The sequence below is a fragment of the Hypanus sabinus genome, chromosome 6, assembly GCF_030144855.1.
Source record: "Hypanus sabinus isolate sHypSab1 chromosome 6, sHypSab1.hap1, whole genome shotgun sequence".
NCBI classification, from domain to species: domain Eukaryota; kingdom Metazoa; phylum Chordata; class Chondrichthyes; order Myliobatiformes; family Dasyatidae; genus Hypanus; species Hypanus sabinus.
Window position 1 is genome coordinate 116,710,726 of NC_082711.1, and position 20,807 is coordinate 116,731,532.

Sequence of the window (20,807 nt, forward strand, 5' to 3'; positions counted from 1 at the left end):
TGCGGCTGTGATATCGTCCCTGATCAGTAGTGCAACTCCACCCCCTGCCCCCCACACACACTTCTTACCTCCTCTTCTATCTTTTCTAAAGCTTTGAAAACCTGATACATTAATCCCCCATTCCTGCCCCTCTCTTAACCATGTTTCAGTAATGGCTACAACCTCTTAGTTTATCGATCCATGCTCTAAGTTCATCACCCTTAACCGTAGTACTCCTAACATTAAAATATGCGCACTTCAAGCTAACCAACTTATTTTGGTTTTGTCTTCCAATACTTTTCCTGACATCTACCACTCTGTCCGATCCTTCCCTGACTGACTTGGGCCTCTGATTCCCTACACCCTGCAAAACTAGTTTAAACTCTCCTGAGTAGCATCAGCAAACCTCGCGGCCAGGATATTGGTTCCTCTCCGGTTCAGGTGCAACCCGTCCCTCTTGTGCAGGTCACCCCTTCCCCAGAAAAGGGCCCAGTGATCCAACAACTGAAACCCTGTCCCCGTACCATCTCTTCAGCCACTCGTTCATCCCTGTTAACACCCCATTCCTCCCTGCACTAGCCCGTGGCACAGGGAGTAATCCAGAGATTACAACCTTGGAGATCCCTCTCTTCAGACTCTTTCCTAACTCCATATACTCACTGAGTAGGACCTCTTCCCCTTTTCTGCCTATGTCATTGGTGTCAATATGCACCACAACCTGGAACCCATGTCTGTTCACCCTCCCCCTTGAGAATATCCTGCAGCCACTCCAATACATTATGGATCCTATCACCTGGGGGGCAACCAACTATCCTGGTGTCTTTTTTGCAGCCACAGAATCTCCTTTTTGTCCCCTTAACTACAAAGTCCCCTGTAACTAATGTACTGCCTGACTTCACCCTTCTCTGTCGAGCTTCAGGGCTGGCCACAGTGCCACCAGCCCAGCAGCTACTGCCACGATCTGATGGGTCATCCCCCCAGCAGTATCCAAAGGGGTGTACTTGTTGCTGAGGGGGATGGCCACAGGGGGATCCAGCACTGACTTTTTAATCCCCTTAACTCTCCTGGTGGCCACCCATCTACTGCCCAAAGCCCATATGCTGGGTTCAAATTCCTCTTCAAATGTCTCGTCTATATCACCTTCAGCCTCCCAAATTATCCTGAGTACGGCCAACTCCAGCTCCAACACCAGTCAGGTGTTGACGTTGGGCACACTTCCCGCAGGTGTAGTCATCAGGGAAACGGTCAGGTATCCTGAGTTCCCACATCTGATAGGAGGAGCATTCCATCGTCACAACTTTGGACCAAAAAAGGAAAAGGAAAAGGCTTGCCTCTTCTCTTCGTTTTCTCCTTATGCTATTGTCATGTAGGGACGTGAGGAAGACCTACATTCGTCCAATATAGGTTTATTCCCTTAAAAGTGTCTTTAAGTCTGATGACAAGACTGAGCAGAGGTAGGTAGGACCTCAGTTTTGACCTCAAAACTGAGCTGTTGGCTTTGTCAGCTGGCAAATCCTTGCCTCCACTTCACTGACCAAACCCATCCAGCATAGTGAGCAGGCTTATCAGGCACGCCCAAAGGTGACTATCTCAGAACAAGTGAAGTTTGTAGTGTTGATGGGCATTCACTGAGCTGACATTATGGAAACTATGGAGCCATGAGGGAGGAGCTGGCCAAAGTTGACTGGATGGATAGCCTAGCAGAAAAGACAGTGGAACAGCAATGGCAGGTATTCTTGGGAATAATGCACAAGGTGCAAAATCAGTTCATCCCCCGGAGAAGGAAGGATTCAAAGGGGGGAAAGGGGCCACAGTGGTTGACAAAGGAAGTCAGAGATTGCACAGCATTAAAAAAAAGGAAGTATGACAGAGCTAAGGTGAGTGGGAGGACAGATGATTGGGAAGTTTTTAAGGAACAACAGAACTTAACTAAGAAGGCAATACGGGGAGAAAAAATGAGATACAAACGCAAGCTAGCCAGGAATATAAAGGAAGATAGCAAAAGCTTTTTTAGGTATGTGAAGAGAAAGAAGATAGTTAAGAACAATGTTGGGCCCTTGAAGAATGAATTCGGTGAAATTGTTATGGGAAACAGAGAAATGGCAGAAAAATTTAATGAGTACTTTAGATCTGTTTTCACTAAGGAAGACACAAGCAATCTCCCAGATGTATGGATGGGCCAAGGACATAGGGTAACAGAGGAAATGAAACAGATTGACATTCGGAAGGAAACGGTGATGAGAAGACTGATGGGACTGAAGGCTGACAAATTCCCAGGTCCAGATGGTCTGCATCCTAGGGTACTAAAGGACGTGGCCCTGGAAATTGTGGATGCATTGGTAATCATTTTTCAAAGAATGGCTAAAGTTATCCCACTTTTTAAGAAAGGAGGGAGGGAGAAAACAGAGAACTATCGACCTGTCAGCCTGACATCGGTGGTGAGGAAGATGCTGGAGTCCATTATTAGGACTGAAATAGTGGCATATCTAGATAGCAGTGATAGGATTGGGCCGAGCCAGCATGGATTTACCAAGGGTAAATCATGCTTGACTAATCTGTTGGAGTTTTTCGAGGATGTAACCAGGAAGTTAGACAGGGGTGATCCAGTGGATGTAGTGTACCTCAATTTTCAGAAGGCATTTGATAAGGTCCCACATAGGAGATTGGTGGGTAAAATCAAAGCTCAGGGCATCAGGGGGAAGACACTGACATGGATAGAAAACTGGTTGGCAGATAGAAAGCCAAGGGTAGCGTTGAATGGGTGTTTCTCGGAATGGCAGGTGGTGACTAGTGGGGTGCCACAGGGCTCAGTTTTGGGACCACAGCTGTTTACGATTTAAATAAACAATTTAGATGAAGGCATTGAGAATAACATCAGCAAGTTTGCTGACGATACTAAGCTGGGTGGCAGTGTGACATGTGATGAGGATGTTAAGAGAATTCAGGGTGACTTGGATAGGCTGGGTGAGTGGGCAGATACTTGGCAGATGACGTTTAATGTGAATAAGTGTGAGGTTATCCACTTTGGGAGTAAGAACAGGAAGGCAGATTATTATCTGAATGGTGTAGAGTTAGGTAAGGGAGAAATACAAAGAGATCTAGGAGTCCTTGTTCATCAGTCACTGAAGGTGAATGAGCAAGTGCAGCAGACAGTGAAGAAGGCTAATGGAATGTTGGCCTTTATTACAAAGGGAATTGAGTACAAGAGCAAGGCAATCCTTTTGCATTTGTACAGAGCCCTGGTGAGACCACACCTGGAGTATTGTGTACAGTTTTGGTCTCCAGGGTTAAGGAAGGACATCCTGGCTGTAGAGGAAGTGCAGCGTAGATTCACGAGGTTAATGCCTGGGATGTCTGGACTGTCTTACGCAGAGAGGTTAGAGAGACTGGGCTTGTACATGGTGGAATTAAGGAGATTGAGAAGGGATCTGATTGAAACATATAAGATTATTAAGGAATTGGACAAGATAGAGGCAGGAAATGTGTTCCAGATGCTGGGTGAGTCCAGTACCAGAGGGCATGGTTTGAGAATAAGGGGTACGTCATTGAGGACAGAGTTAAGGAAAAACTTCTTCTCCCAGAGAATTGTGGGGGTCTGGAATGCACTGCCTCGGAAGGTAGTGGAGGCCAATTTTCTGGATGCTTTCAAGGAGGAGCTAGATAGGTATCTTATGGATAGGGGATTCAAGGGATATGGGGACAAGGCAGGAACCGGGTATTGATAGTAGATGATCAGACATGATCTCAAAATGGCGGTGCAGGCTCGAAGGGCCGAATGGTTTACTTGTGCACCTATTGTCTATTGTCTATTGTCTATTATCCCGACCCTCACCAATTCCCTCTGGTTTCTGGTAACAGTAGTTTCCTTTTGACACCATCCATCCAAATACGTCTTCATGGCATTCAGACTTCTGCTGGTTGTGAGTAGTGTTACTAAACTCTCAAAGCTGGAGAAGCTGCAAATTCCTTCACGTGTGAGGGAGACCTACAGTGTAAAAAGAGCCATTTTGGCCCACCTGGTCTGTGACAACCACCAAGCTCCCATTTTATTCTCCACAAAGGACTTTCCAGCCCTTCAAGCTGCACTGCCCAGCAACCTCTGAATTAACCCTAGACTAATCATGGGACAATTTTACAATGACCAATTAACCTACATGTTAAAGGCTCTTGGCAGGTACATGAATACGAAAGGTCTACAGAGATATAGGCCAAATGGTGGCAAATGAGATTGGCTGAGATGAGACCTTGGTCAAAATGGATGAAATGGGCTGAAAGTCCTGTTTGTATGCTGTATTGTTCTATGACACTAAGGATCCCTGAATAAATCAGACGATTACACATGACATTCCTACAGAATGGCTACAAGGTGAAGGAAATCAATCAGGTCCTTAAAAGGGTGAGGGAAAAATCAGGAAACCTAACAACAAGGAGGAACCTGTCTTCCGTAGATTTCCACAGTTTCTGGAAAGTGCCAGGATCCGGAAGAAATACTGAATTAATACCATCCATAAACCCATAAGGAAGCTCAAATCACAGATGACCTGGGACTCAGGCCGGTTGGCATTTAAACCTTGCATGTATTGCGTTGTGGAAACCCACATCAAGGAGCACAGGGGTTGTATCCATTGGGGTTACCTGGAGAAATTGGCGGTAGCAGGACATTGTATTTGTAATGGCCTTAGGACTGACTGCAATGGCACTAAACTACTGTGCTGCACCAACGACTTTTGGGACCACCTAGTGAAGAAAGCCATTGAAATAAAACTAGAGGAAAAGAATTTTAATAAAGACAAAGGTCTCACTTTAAGTAACAATTGGAATTTGATTGTAAACAAGGTGGGAGAGGGGAAACCTGATTGGATGAGAACTAACCAATCAGGATGGACAGACGATGGAGGCATACGTACTACCAGACTAGGCGTGCCCAGGCATCATCGCTGATGAAGATGGCAGAGCTCGTCATTGACACATTGGCTGAAACTGATACCTGTACCCAGCTGGAAGCCCAAGGAGAGTTTATTCATCATATACACCAGGAAAGTGGCTAAGTGGTTAAGGTGTTGGACTCAGCAACAATAAATATATGAGTGAGGCAGGGTTTTGATAACAAATACAACGTTTATTAAAACACTGAAAACAAACCCCCAAAAGTAAACAAATCACTAACATAACCGGATATCAGCTGCTGTGCGGCAGCTTAAACAGTTCTTAAAGTGATGAAGCTTAAACAGTTCTTAAAGCAATGTTGCAAAAACTGTTCTTCAAAGTATTACTGCAAAAGTTCAAAATGCTCACATTCCATTTAAGGGAGAGACTTTTTAAGATGATTTAAATTCTCTTTCATGTCGTCTTTTTGCGATTCCAAATTGAACTTTTCTCACTAAGAATTTAGGAAGATGAAGAATGAAACAGCTTAAAGGCACTCCTTTACAACACTGTACTCAATCCTTTCTGCTATTCACAGGGATTAACATGCGCACAGTCAACGAATTCCTTCCGAATGAGGATCAAACAAGGTCAAACCTGTTTCACCGTCAAAATCGATTGTCTTCGATCTTTTAACTCCCGAACTCCAATCTTCACTCTCCACTGATTCTCATCTAGCAGTATTATAAAGAAACTGCTGGCAATGTCCTTTTAAACTTTAGGCATTAGATAAAACTTCATCTTTCAACTAAACTGCGTCATTACATTAAATCACGCAATGGCATGAAGTCAACGTGGCAAATCCAGCCACGAACTGCCCCTCCTCACAGGGAGGGGTCCTCCTTTTATACCCTGTAAAAAAAACCTGTCACATGACCTCTACCGGCAGAAAAATGACGTCACTCCACCATCACAAGACCATTACCTCAAGTCCAGTATAGCTTCAACACCTGTCACGTGACAAGTACACCACTGTCACGTGTACGTAACACTAGCGATCTGAAGGTTGTGAGCTTGAGCCTCAGCCAAGGCAGCATGTTGTGTCCTTGAGCAAGGCACTTACCACACATTGTTCCAGTCCACCCAGCTGAAAATGGGTACCGGCAAAACGCTGGGGGTTAACCTGGCATCCTATCCGGGGGGTGGGGGAGGAAGTCTCATAATCTCAGTTGCTTCACGCCACGGAAACCGGCATAAGCAGCAGCCTGATGAGCCAATATCTCGGGACAGAGTTTAACTTTAATGCCAGGAAAGCACTAGTTCCTTTTCATATATTGACTGTTTTCAATTCAGTTCATTTTATCCTTTTTGTGCTAAATACATGCGACTAATTAGAATTGTAGATGTTGTTAATGCAGCAGTATTAAATACTTGTGAATTTGACCTAAGTGCTCATTTGCATTTCTGCATGTGACTTTTGTGACCTTGTTCTAAATGGTGAAAACAGAAACTTGCCCTTTATTTCTGACAATTCTTTGTTGAAATAGGAGAGAGTTTTCAACCAATTCCATGCAAGTACCAATCTTATAGTGAGAGGGGAGCTGCTATGGTGTTTGAAGCAGTCACAATATCCTTGCTGGGTCAGCCAAGAGAAGGAAGCAAAATCGTCCAATAATGAGCATCATTAACAGAGCAAAAACACGAGAAAAGGGATTCAGATTCGGGTTTGGATTTGGAGCCAACAATGATCGTCAGCAACAGGGTAAAGACAAAGGGAAAAGGGATTTGGATTCAGATTTGATTCAGATTAATTTTCACTTACACTGAAATGTGTTGTTTGTGTTACCAGCCAGCAACCCCCCCCCAAGGATGTTTTGGGGACAGCCACAAGTACCACCACACATGGTAGTGCCAACATAGCATGCCTACAATGTTCCGCAGAATAACACAAGCGGCAGCAGCAACAACAGCAGAGCCAGCCCCTTTCCCATCCTTCACCCACGCACCCAGGCAGAACTCCAGCACTAGGCCAGGCTGCCTCTGGGCCTGGCTGACAATCATGCACGGTTCACGGACTGGAGTCAGGGTCAGTAGGATTGCTGTTGAGTCTGGGGAATGGGTGCGGGCTGGATGAGTCTATAATCAGGTATAATCTGGGTTCTGGGTCTAGAATATAGGCTCTAGGGTTGGATTGGGGGTGTGTCTGAGTGTTGAGTTGATGGACTTTGAGTTAACATTCTCAACAAGCCTAATAAATTTGCTAAAGCTGCCCTGAGAGCTGCCTTGCCTGGCAAATTCTGTGTTATTTTTAGCTACGATGCAATCATCCACCACTAACTGAAGTCAAAGTGTATACTGTGTAGCTGTAGGTAACGTGTTCCAGTAACTGGGAATGCAATGCCCTTTAATTCCCTACTTGACTGAAATATTCGACAAATTTCTATAGATGTGTAGTGGAGAGTTTATTGGTATTGAATCACCAATGCCCTTGAACAGAAAATCCTACAAAAAGTGGTGGAAATGGCCTGGCTCATCATGGATAAAGCTCTTGTAACCATTGAGCTCATCTACACAAAGTGTTGACACAGGAAAGTAGCAGAGACCTGCACCACCCCGGTCATGCTCTCTTCTCGCAGCTGCCATCAGGAAGAAGGTCCAGGAGCTTCAGAACTCACACCACCAGGTTCAGGGATAGTTACTACTCCTCAACCATCAGGCTCTTGAACTAAAGGGGATAACTTCACTTGCCCCATCATTGAAATATTCCCCCAGCCTGTGCACTCACTTTCAATGACTTTTCATCTCATGTTCTCATTATTTATTGCATATTTATTTATTATTGTTATTTCTTTCTTTTTGTATTAGCAGATTGTTGTCTTTTGCACTCTAGCTGAACGCTCAAGTTGGTCAGTCTTTCATTGATTCTGTTATGGTTATTATTCTATTATGGATTTATTGAGTATGCCACAAGAAAATGAATCTCAGGGTTGTATATAGTGGCATGTATATACTTTGAGTAAATTTACTTTGAACTTTGAATATCTTGCTATCGTAAGCTAGCTAAAGCTGAAAGGATAGACTGTCACTCAAATTGGCAGCCAATAATATATTTTGGGAGTTTCAATGACTAGGGGCATCATCCAGCACAATTTTCCCCAGATCAGTTGTTAAGATAGCTCAGCTAAAAGCATATATTCCACCTGGTGCTTGTTAAGTATATAACACTGGTAGTCGACTCCAACTATGTATAAAACTGAGTTTATAAATAAACCAACAGTCAGCATTGTCAGTTTCTACCAACTGTGTCCTCTTAAAGGTACAGGGGAATGCTACAATTACTTTTTTCTCTTGAAAAGCAGAAAGACAGATTTTTAAAAGCCTTTCAATATTTTTGTTAATTTACCATAAAGTTGACAAGTGTAGTTAGTAACTGTTCTGCACATGTTTTAGTAATCATTTTCAGTAATCTTGTCAGTTAACTTGTCAAATCAATTAAAAATGCATATTTCTGTAATAAATCCATTTTATCATATTTACCAAACTAAAACATCTTCACAAATTGACCAAAGAATATATTTATTTTAAAAATTACACTTTAAAATTTTGCTTGATTGTCTTTTCATGGTGGATTTTAAATTGCAGTGATGTATAAGTTTGTGCAAAATCGCATTTCTGGAAGCTAGGTTAAGTGTGAACAGTTCTGTGCCTGGTTTGTGCTTTTTACAATAATGCCCATGCACTGTTATTTTTTGAAGGGCAGTAGAATCTAATTTTGAATATATTTACTAAAATTTACTTTAATAATAGTTTTAATTCAACATCTCAGCGTATGAACTAAAAATGTGTGTCCTGTCAAACCATATTAACCAAAGGTTAGGTTCCGGTGATGTGTTATACAATACTGGGGGAATAATTGGCCTTTAGGTGCCAACACTAATGTGTGAATGTGTGCAAACGTTGGCTGGATTCACCTTCACACAATGCATTGAAGTGGTTGAAAATAAAAGTGTGAAATTGAGTGCAAATGGCGGCTGTGAATGTGCTTAAAGTTGACAACCAAAGTTAATTGACTTCCAACATTTCACTCCCTGGCATCTGAGTGGTTAAAGTTAAATACCAAAAGATTCTTCAGAGTTGGTTTTGCTGAGACAGTCTTAGTGGAATGCAGTGGGAAACTCCACCACAGTCATATTTCAGGATGTGGGAGTGTGTGAGAAGAGGGACAGTGGGAAACACCTCTATAACCCAGCCTGATAGATGTGTGATATGTGTTGAGGATAGGATATCTATAAATATGTTGTGGATGGGGTGGGATCCGGTTTCTCTGGACAGTTGACCTCTTGATGACTGAAGGTGGGATTTTCCTGGCCCTTCTCTTCTGCGTTGTTTGTCTTCATTTTAATGTCTTTTTCCTGTGGGCGTGGAAAGAGAAAGGGTTGTAGAAGCAAGGTCACAGATGAACACCAAGCTAATGCAGGTAGGCTGGATAACTGAAACCATTTTAGAAGCTCCATTACCATTATTCATATATTTGGAAATAAATCACCGGGAAATTTTTGAGGTTCTTCTCTCAACAACCTCGTCAATAACATCGAAGTTCATATGCTATGCCTGGACTGTCTGTTGATCATCCCCTGTAGTTAGGGCAGCTAACTGAGAATTCAATGAATTTTTCCAATGGCAATTGCATTCATGGGATGTTCTGCAGTATCACAGCTTGCCTGAAGGTGGCAGTGCCACACCAGCAAACCATCACTGTGCTGGAAGAACATGAAAGAAACCCAAAGGCATTTTCGAATGTGAAAACAATATACACAAGATGCTGGAGGAACTCAGCAGGCCAGGCATCATCTATAGAAATGAGTACAGTCAACGTTTCAGGCCGAGACCCTTCCCGATGAAGAGCCTCTGCCCGAAATGTTGACTGTTTGGGAACCGCTGGTTCAGAGGAATATCAAGACAACACAGTCAAGTGGACATCTTGGTCTGTTTGGATTGGCAGGCCAGTTTCCATATTGCATTACTCTGTGGTGAGAGAAGTGCACATGTAAGTATTCACGTGTCTCCAGGACTGGGAAGATGATCTTTGAGCAGAATGAGTGACACAGTTAGAGTAACTGGTAATCTGGGTTCAATTCCACTGCTGTAAGAAGCTTTCACGTTCTTTCTGTGACTGGATGGACTTCTTCCGGGTGCTCTGCTTTCCAAAGGTGTACCAGCTAGTCAGTTATTTTGTCACAAGGGTGACTTTGGGTCAGAAGAGCCTGTTACCACGCTGTATCTCAAAAGAAGGAAGGTTCCTGTGATGGAGATGCAAGAGACATCAGAGGCTGGAACCTGAAGCAAGAGGGGGTTTCAACCTGAAATGCTGACTGTCCATTTCCTTCCACAGATACTGCCTGACCTTTTGAGTTACTCCAGGATTTAGCACCTTTACTTCCTGAGAAAGCTGAAGAAATTTGGCCTGTCCCCTAAAACCCTCACTAATTTTTATAGGTGCACCGTAGAAAGCATTCTTCTAGGGTGCATCACAACCTGGTATGGAAGTTGTCCTGTCCAAGACCGGAAGAAGCTGCAGAAGATCGTGAACCTAGCCCAGCACATCACACAAACCAATCTTCCATCCTTGGACTCACTTTACACCACACGCTGTCGGAACAGTGTTGCCAGGATAATCAAGGGTAAGTCCCACCCAGCCAACACACTTTTTGTCCCACTTTCCTCTGGGAAAAGGTTCAGGAGCATGAAGATTTGTATGGTCAGATTTGGGAACAGCTTCTTTCCAACTGTGATTAGACTGTTGAATGGATCCTGACCCGGATCTGGGCCGTACCTTACAAATATCCAGACTTGACTTGCACTACCTTACTTTCCCTTTTCTATTTTCTAATTATGATTTATGATTTCAATTTTTATTATATTTACTTTGATTTGTACTTCAGGGAGAGCAAAGCACAGAAACAAATATCACTGTGATGATTGTATGCTCTAGTTTCAATTGTTTGGTGACAATAGAGTATTTGTATTTGTATTTGATTGTGTTTGTTGCTACCACTGGCAATATCATGTTCTATTTTGCCTCTGAAATTCAGTTCCATAAATTTGAATAAAACTGTGTTTCAGCAGCAAAGAACATTTAGCTTAGAATGCGCACATCAGGCTTGGTGCTTGGAGCTTGGAGGAACACGATCCAGAAAGGAGTGTTAAATTCCAGGTGATACAAGGTGTTGTAATTCTAGTTAGTTCTAACTCTGCACACCTGCCTGAGGAAATTGAAGAATAATTAGCTTCATCTCACAAAAACGCCTGTCAGACAGACTGCCTCATGTTTGTGAGGTAGGTTAAAACCAGGCTGAGAACCCAAACATTGTCAGGAGGAGCTGAAAGTGGGAAATGTAATAAGTAAAATAAATAGATCAACTAGTAAATACCATCAGAGAATGGAAAATTGAGGAAAGGAATGAAAAGAATTGTTCCTAGTGCACATTGGATGAATTAATAACAATTGTGTTGTAAGGGGCATGATCTAATTGTCATCACAGAATGATTACAAAGGTACAAAGGAAAGCGTGACTGTAATTTGAAAGAATTTTACATTAGATGCAGTTCAACCTGGAAGCAATGCTTTCAACCTGAACAAAACAGATTGGAGAGAATGGATGGAGCAGGAATTGTCTTGTACATGTTCTTCCGACTTGGCCAACATTGACGTCAGTCTGTGACAACATGAGTTAGTTATCGTATCCTGTTCCCATGAGCCTCAATGTTACTCAAAGTGCCCTCCACTCCCAACTCCTTCCCTTCCCTCCCTACATTAACAATACGATGGAGGCAATTAGAGATGCTATTAAGTCAGAGTCTTTGATGCAAGACAATATAGCCTTCAACTCCCCATAAAAAATAGACAATGCAGTTCAAGCCCCAGTCCTCTCTGAGTACCTCTAGGTGATCGGCTGCATCAGTCCAGCAGAAACAGCACACCAGATCCTTCTTTGTGATCAGAAGCTTCGTATTCACCTCTCTCTTGCCTCTTCCTGTGAGAATCAGGCAAAAAGATGCAGAGGGATTCACTGGGAGAAACACATTCAGTCCCTAAAGCTCACAGTGAACAGAGAACAGAGTCGTAAATAATTGTTCTCTGTGATAAAATGAATGAGCTACTTTGCCACAGAAAGATGCAGATTTGGAAAGGTTTCTGAAGCAAGGCTTTATTTTTTTTCAAACCTATAAAGGAGTTTTGTCATAATGGAAAGAACTTCATACAGATAATTTGTGCTTCTCTTCTGTTATGGCAGTATGGCATTAAATGGTACACTGATGGAAAACATTAAGTTTAATAAAATTGGTGCCTTATTGAGACAATATTGAAAGAAAACCAACTTTATTAAAACAATTTAACAATAGTCTGCTCCAACATGTGTGAATTAAAATAAACTTGCATTCTTCCATACAGAATGACAGTTCTGTCTCTGCTTGGCTTCACTAACAAAGCCTTGGAATCAAAATAATCACATCTTTACAGTACCAAATTACTATTCAACCATCTATCTATACTAGCTTCTTGTAGACCGATTAGTTGATCCCATTCACCCAATTTCCTGTGTAACAGATGTTGATTTCTTTTCCGATTGGTATTTTTTAATCCGGATTGATTGTTTCACCAACAGACAGCATGCTCCAGATCATAAACAAGCAAAAACTTTTCAACGCACCTCCCTGTGATTTTTACTGATTCTTTAAAGTTCCCAACTCCTTGCTCCTTCCACCAATGGGAATAGTTTCCCTCTTCTTACCCTGCCCAAATCAGGCCCAATCTTGTATACTTCTGTCAAATCCCCTCTAACTCTGCTTCCACCCCCAAGGGAAATAACCTCAGTCTGTTTCACCTTTGGAGCTGAAATCCTTCAACCCTGATTCATGCTAAAAACATTTGCTGCCCCTTGTCCAGAACGTAGAAAATATGGCGCAGCAAAGTTATCCCAGCTGTGAAGGAACCATGATGGCAAATGCGGGAATTAAACTCATTCTTGTCAGGACAGTGACGAGAAGTCATGCCAAGTGTGAATCTCCAGCACATTTCCTGACAAGTCTGGTGCAACTGCACACAATTCCAAAACAAATCAGCTCAGGTCACTATGAAACCCTATCTTGTTTCCATATTTGGAGTCCCCAGCCCATTTCTCTGTTAATGGGTGACTGCCATTCAGACCTAATGGATTGCGTCTCATTCTAAGACCATTCCTCCCAGGCATTCAAAGAATGGAATTCCAAGCTTCTTCATATTCAAACATGTGTCCAAAAAACAGATTTCTCTGTCAGCACGAGGCTCCTTGCTAGCACCACATTGTGTTTTTTTAATGCATTCAGAGTTTTGTTATGTTGCCACAGGTGAAGAATTGCTCATATAGAATACACCAACCTGTCAGCAAGCTGATGATGAGCCCAAGAATCAAGACAGTCATAGTTGCTAATGGGCTCAAGTAGAGGTAGGAGATTGAATACCACGTGTTTGCAATTTCTGGTCTGAAATCAAAGAAGTGAGTTGCATTTAACTATGACAAAGATTGCATTAGAAACATAGAAAACCTGCAGCACAATACAGGCTCTTTGGCCCACAAAGTTGTGCTGAACACGTCCCTACCTTAGAAATAACTAGGCTTACCTATAGCCCTCTACTTTACTAAGCTCCATGTACTTATCTAAAAGCCTCTTAAAAGACCCTATCATATCCACCTCCACCACCGTTGCCGGCAGCCCATTCCACACACTCACCACTCTCTGAGTAAAAAACTTACCTGTGATATCTCCTCTGTACCTACTTCCCAGCACCTTAAACCTGTGTCCTCTTGTGGCAACTATTTCAGCCCTGGGAAAAAGCCTCTGACTATCCACACGATCAATGCCTGTCATCATCTTGTACACCTCTCATCCTCCTTCGATCCAAGGAGAAAAGGCCAAGTTCACGCAACCTGTTCTCATAAGGTATGCTCCCCAATCCAGGCAACATCCTTGTAAATCTCCTCTGTACCCTTTCTATGGCTTCCACATCCTTCCTGTAGTGAGGTGACCAGAACTGAGCACAGTACTCCAAGTGGGGTCTGACCAGTGTCCTATATAGCTGCAACATTACCTCTCAGCTCCTAAATTCAATTCCATGATTGATGAAGGCCAATACACCGTACGCCTTATTAACCACAGAGTCAACCTGCACAGCTGCTTTGAGCGTCCTATGGACTCAGACCCCAAGATCCCTCTGATCCTCCAAACTGCCAAGAGTCTTACCATTAATATTAGGCCATCATATTTGAACTACCAAAATGATATTGGTTAATGTATTTACAAATGTAAGTAGGAAAGGGGAGCATGGAAAGTAATTTGTCCAAAATCTTCTCCCTACAGTCCAAACATTGGTTCAAATTCAAGTCAAGCTGGTGGGTGTTTGGAAACTCAGTACAGTGCAGGATCTTGGTCTGATATATCGACAGTCTCTTTGCCCCCACATGTGCTGCTCAACCTGCTGGCAGCTAATTTAATTTATTAATTAATCTTTCTCTCCTGCTGTATGCTACAGCCTAACATAAAATGTGTTGGTGCAATTTCACAGCCAGGCGCTGCTGTGACTGAACAAGCGGCTCTGGGCTAATAATTTAGGCACATTAGGAAGATGGAAGTGATAGAAGACTGCAAATGGAAAACAGCCTGTATTGGGCCAGTGTATTGCTAACTAAGCAGGATCGACCCTGGTCTCAGATCTGAAACCTTGTGTCGGTCTGTGTGTGGGACATAAAACCAGCTTGTACATGGTCTAGCATCTGAAAGCAGCACATTCTGGCACCCACCTATGTGTAGGATGTTCAACCAGCAGATACTGGTGTCCATCCATGATCCAGGATCTGAAATTGTGCGCTAGGATGTCACCGGTGGGCACTGGCATTGATCCAAGGTCTGGCATCTAAAACCAGCAGATAGTAAAACAGCCTTGCCCAATTTGGGTGGGTGGGGGGGGGGGGTGGTGAAGGCAGGTGGAGTTGGTGCTCACAATGGAGCAAGTTACCTTGGTATTAGTACTGGCTACCTACACCATCTGTAACTGTGTTAGTAAGAGGCTTGAAATGCACAGGAAAATAGGAAACTGGGGTAATTCCCATAACCAAAACATTTCCGTCTGGTAATTCCAGTGAAAGTGGGCTAACCTGCACCACCAAGGAAGTTAATCAGAGGGAAAATAGAATACAATTTGTCCAAATAGAATACAAGTCAAACTACATCACTTCTGAAATCTGGAGTCCCATGATCTCCTGGCTTTGATCTACCCAAGTGCAACATTACCTGAAGTCCAGCTCTGGTTCATGAGTTGTTCCCCAGCTGCTCTCATTCATCGGTGGTGCAGATGTGGTGATGTTGAACAGGCACCCCTCAACGCTGAGGGGCAGGGGTTGCGTTTTCTCAGGCAGCGGTGGGTAAACCTGCCCACCAATTCCAACCCATAATGTCAGTACGAGGCTGACAACCAGGCCAGATATTGCGCCCTGTCATAAAATGCAATATCAACAATTTCCATTTATTTATCTCCTTTTTATCTCCATCAACATCTTTCCCAGGGTGACAGGTGAGCTGTGATTGTGGCAGGTTTCCAAAGAGATGGGTTTTAAAAGATATCTTAAAAAGGAGAAATGAAAATAGAGAGAGAAAATTCTGGAAACTGAGGCCTTGACATCTGAAGCCAGGAAAAATAGAGGCTTTATGCAGTTCTCCAGATCTGGTATTTGTTGCAAGTAAACATTTATTATCCATTGCTAATTGCCCTTGAGACAATTGATGATGAGATGCCTTCCTGAACCACTGTACTCCTGATGAAGTAATTATTCAATAGTCCAGAGAGGTGATGAGTTTAGTCAAGAAGAAAAGGAAAAGTGTGTGAAGCTTTGGATGTTCGGATCAAACAAAACCCATGGGGATCATAAAGAATCCAGAAAAGAACTAAAAAGGGGAATTTGGAAAGCCAGGAGAGGCCATGAAAAGTCTTTGGCTGGTAGGATTCAGGTGAATCCTAAGATACATACATCAAGAGTAAGAGGATAACTCGGGAGAGGGTGGGATCACTCAAGGATAAAGGGGGTTTGCTGAGAGGAATGCAGCCATCCCCTCAGGATAGTTTTCACAGAAAACGTAGCTTTCTGCCCTGCCTCCTCCTACTCTTTCAGTATTTTAGTCATTCTCCTCCCTCGACTACTGAAGGCCAGCAGGTGTGACAAGCAAACACCATTGGACATGCAGGACCCCAAGTAAAAGGAGCACACTTTTAAGTCTTTTGAAGGTCCAGCACTATTGGCCAGATCATTTTGCTGAAATGCCACAACATTATCCTGAAAGCAAGTGATTCACACAGGGTTCAAGTGAATTGATACTGGGAAGGAGAGGCACCTTGGAACTGATGAGGTACTTACTTGGATTCTCTGAGATACTTACAATTGAATTGGCCCAGGGGAATATCATGCCTAACAGAAAGAATCCCAGCAGTGGACCTCCAATAATCCCAAAGATAGTGAGGGCTGCCTGGAAAACAGGAAAAGGTGTAGAGATGATTCATTTGTATGATTCGCCTTGCAGGGGTCCACAGGCCCCTCTGTTAATGGTAGGGGGTCTATATGGCATAAAACAGGTAGGAAACCCCCCTGCCTCAAAGAATTTAGTGAACAAATCCTGAGAGAAGATTCTTCTGCCTCTTTCCCAAAACTGAGAACTGTCTGTGGACAAATAACATTGCCAAATACTGTAAATATTTGTATTTAGCTTTATTGTGAATGACAAATGCAGGGCAGTCAGGAGTCAGAGAATGTTAAGGAAACTCACAAATGATGGTTAACCAAACTTCACCCTCCTGGATTGTAATGAAATAATCCAGGATACTTGGATTGAAATTTCTGAATGGGGAAGCCTTCTTTGATGTTTTTCTGATTTCCTTATGGAAAGGAGAATGGATTTTTAAAATATCTCTTTGGCTATTTCCCTTCACAAGTAGAGAAGTAGATAGGAATGAACCATAGGCTCCAGGCAGATGTGATAAAATGTCACAGTTCCATATACGATCTCATCTACTACCTGCCAGATCATTGTGTGCTGATATATCTCTAAGTTGTATCAGAAACTTATCTTTAATGTTATCCCATTGTTCAATACAGTTTCACCTGCCAATCTTTGGATCCACTTTGGTTTCCCATCTCATCCTGTTGAAGTTAACTCTTTTCCAATGAAAAAGTTATACTTTGGCTTGTTCCTGGTTATTCTCCTTCCCCATTACTAATTTAAACCTCATGTACTGTCAGCCCAAAGCTGTCTATCAAATGAGGGTAGTGTCCATCTTAAAGGTTCCAAACATTTGGTTCTTGAACCAACCAGCAAAACCTTACTCATTACAGTTTTGCAACATTATGACCACTTTGCATTAAAGTGGACTTTATTTTTGTGTTCTAATTGTGTTTGCTTGTAAAAATTGTGTATGATTAATGTTTAATTTGTATTTTTCTTCTGAATGCCTCTTATTCGATGTTAAGTGCCCATGATGCTGCTGCAGGTAAGTTTTCATTGCACCTGTGCAGACATGTACTTGTGCAGATGACAATAAACTTGACTTTGATTTTGATACCTCCATACACTTACCCATCCCAAACCTGTGGTTGTCGGACAACTATCCTGAAGGCATGGTGCAGGATGCCCTCACCCTTCCCAATGCTCATGGTGACCCCAGTTGTGCCTTAGGTTCAGACACTGATATCTAGAGAAACCTCCTACCCCATGAGGATCCGGAATGGCTGGGATGGAAGCTTCCTAACTGCCATGTTGAAAGCTATTGGCTCCCTATGCTTTTTTAATGGTGCCTTTGGTGGAGCTGCTGCTCACAGTTCCAGTGACCCAGGTACAGTCTTGTCCTCCAGAGTTGTCAGTGACCTTGCGGGTTTCCTTTGAGTTCTCTGATTTCCTCTAATGTCCCAAAGGGTTGGCAGGGTAATTAGATGCAATAAGTAGTTTCTAATGTGAAAGAAAGAGGTAGAATCTGAGTGGGGTGGGGGGGGGGGTGTTGATTGAGATTAAGGTAAATATACCATTAGTGGACAGTTGATGATTGGTACCAAGTCCTTGGGTTGAATGGTCTTTTCTGATGGACCACAGCTAATAATTTCAATCTCAGAGGTATCAGAATGGGTAGAATGATAATGGAAATAGCAACCTGATGCAATAGAGATTGTGGTAACCAAGGGGTATTGAGATTGTTTGTCCTCAGCCTGACACTGATACTGCATGCCTGAACAGAAAGGGTGGACTGCTCACCAAATCCAACAATGCACATGACACTGAGCACCACAGCTCATCAAGTGGGAAAGCATGAAGTCCTTTGTAATGCAGGTGAATCCTACCTGGAGCACACTTCCCATCAAGGAAGATAAGGCAGCCATTCCAATGCAGATGAGTCCAAACATGAGACCTGTAGAAGCACATAAACAGCTAGTATAGAGCGTATCACATGGTAAAATCCAGGCTCAAGGCCATTCATTTGTTTTTCACCCCCCACTTCCCATTGTACCACCAGGTGCAAGGACAGCTTCTATCCTGTTGAACAGTCTCCTAGACCTGACCTCACTGCACTATGTCTGTAACTGGAAGACTATTTGGCATGGTTATTGTTTTCCCTTGAACAGCATCAATGCACCAGTATAATGAAAGGATGTGCATGGATGTCATGGAAAACAACGTTTTTTATTGTTGTTAGGTACATGTGAAACTAATAAACTAATTTACCAATTAATTAACACTCTTGGAAAAAAGGTTGGCTCACAGCCCACTGTTTAGAATCATTGAATCAAATGTAACAAACGTGGATTTTGAATTGGATGACTCCACTTCAATATTCTTGTGGGGCAGATTTATTAGAGCTGTTGGGAATGGTTTAAACTAATACGGCAGGGGGTGGGAACCAGGGTGATAGAGCTGAAGATGAGCCTGCAGATTTACAAGTACATGACGGGTGCAACATGAATGTAAGGAAGGACAAGCCGATGATTGGGTAGAAACGCAGACAGAGAGCAAAGAGTTAAATCTTACCAAAGAGGCAAAATTCGAAAGGACGACAAATGCTGGACTGAAGATGCTGTATTTAGATGCATGTAGCATTCAGAATAAGGTGGATGAACTCGTGGTGCAATTAGAGATTTGACATTTAGGCATCACTGAGTCATGGTTGAAAGAAGACCATAGTTGGAAGCTTCACATCAAAGCATATACTTTGTATCAAAAGGACAGGCAAAGAGGCATAGGTGGTGGTGTGGTGTGTTGGTAAGAGATAGAATTGTATCTTTATAAAGAGGTGCCATAGGGTCAGAGAATGTTGAAACTTTGTGGGTGGAGCTGGAAAACTGCACGGGTAAAAAAATATCATGGGAATCATAACAGGGCAAATATTAGCCAAGGTGTAGGGTTGAGATTGCAAAGGGAACTGGAATGTAATAACGTAATAAGCGTAATAAGGCTATGACACAATTGTTATGGGGGACTTCAATATGCAACGGGATTGTGAAAATCAGGTTGGTGTTGGATCGCAAGAGAGGGAATTTGTTGAATGCCTATGAGATGGCTTTTTAGAGCAGCTTGTGCTTGAGCCTACTCAGGAGAAGACTTAGATTGGGTGCTGTGTAATGAGCTCAATGTAAAGGAACCCATAGGAAACCGTGATCATACTCCAGTTTGAGAATGAAAAGCATAAGTCGCATGTATCAGCATTACAATGAAACAAAGGGAATTCCAGAGGCATGAGAGAGGAGCTTGTCCAGGTGGATTGGAAGAGGATCCAGGTGGGGATGACGGCAGAGCAGAGATGGCTGAAGTTTCTGAGATCAGTTCACAAAGCGCAGGATAGGAATGTCCCCCTGAAGAAGTTGTTCTCAAATGGCAGGGGTAGGTAACCATGGCTGACAAGGGAAGTTAAGGACTGAATAAAAGCCAAAGAAAGGGAATATAAGGCAGCAAAAGTGAATGGGAAGTTGGATGATTGGGAAGCTTTTAAAGTGCAACAAAAAGAAACTAAAAGAGCTGTAAGAAGGGAAAAGATGAAATATGAGGGCAAACTACCCAATAATATAGAGCAGGATACCAAAAATCTTTTTCAGTTACATAAAAAGTAAAAGAGCAGTGAGGGTTGATATAGGACAACTGGAAGATGATGCTGGTGAAGTAGTAATGGGGGACTCTACTGTGGAGGACACTACCAGTGTGCCAGAGGCCTGTGAGTGTCAGGGAGTGAGTGCCATTGCTATTACAAAAGCAAAAGTGCTAGGCAAACTCAAAAGTCTTGAGGTTGATAAATCACCTGGACCAGATGGACTACTTCCCAGAGTCCTGAGAGAGGTAGCTGAGGAGAAAGCAGATGCATTGATTATGATCTTTCAAGAATCACTAGATTCTTGAAGATTGTAAATGTCACTCCACTCTTTAAGACGAGAGGATGGCAAAAGAAGGCCTGTTAGCCTAACCTCAGTGTTTGGGAAAGTGTTGGAGTCAATTATTAAGGATGAGGTTTCGGGGTACTTGGAGACTAATGATAAAAGAAGTCAAAGTCAGTATGGTTTCTGTGAAGGGAAATCTTGCCTGACAAATCTGTTGGAGTTCTTTGAGAAAGTAACCAGCAAGGTGGACAAAGGAGAGGAAGTGGATGTTATTTACTTGTATTTTTTAAAGGCGTTTGATAAGGGGCCATACACGAGGCTGCTTACAAGATAAAATCCTTTGGTGTTACAGGAAAGATATTAGGATCAGTAGAGGAATGGCTGACAGACAAGAGTCAGTGAGTGGGAATAAAGGAGCCTTTTCTGGTTGGCTGCGAGTGATGAGTGGTGATCCTTAGGGGTCCGCTACTTTTCACACATTGTTTGTCAATGATTTGGATAATGGAATTGATGACTTGGTGGCAA

At 42.8% G+C, this 20,807-nt stretch overlaps 1 protein-coding gene across 12 annotated transcripts in view; it reads right to left on the reverse strand.

Moving 5' to 3' along the window:
• Positions 1–5,093: 5,093 nt before the first annotated feature.
• The window catches only part of slc5a8l (solute carrier family 5 member 8, like), a 115,201-nt gene continuing 99,487 nt past the window's right edge, over positions 5,094–20,807 (reverse strand). For 5 of the 12 annotated variants that reach the window (XM_059972800.1, XM_059972802.1, XM_059972806.1 and 2 more), the window contains 6 exons: positions 18,261–18,328; positions 16,315–16,401; positions 15,175–15,374; positions 13,265–13,368; positions 11,785–11,879; positions 5,096–9,257 (listed from right to left, as the gene is read on the reverse strand). In XM_059972800.1, coding sequence (XP_059828783.1) covers positions 9,132–9,257; positions 11,785–11,879; positions 13,265–13,368; positions 15,175–15,374; positions 16,315–16,401; positions 18,261–18,328 — 680 coding nt within the window. In that variant the 3' untranslated portion in view covers positions 5,096–9,131. Of the gene's footprint in view, positions 9,258–11,783; positions 11,880–13,264; positions 13,369–15,174; positions 15,375–16,314; positions 16,402–18,260; positions 18,329–20,807 lie in introns of those variants that run through there. The other 7 variants (XM_059972796.1, XM_059972795.1, XM_059972805.1 and 4 more) reach the window with 5 other exon arrangements.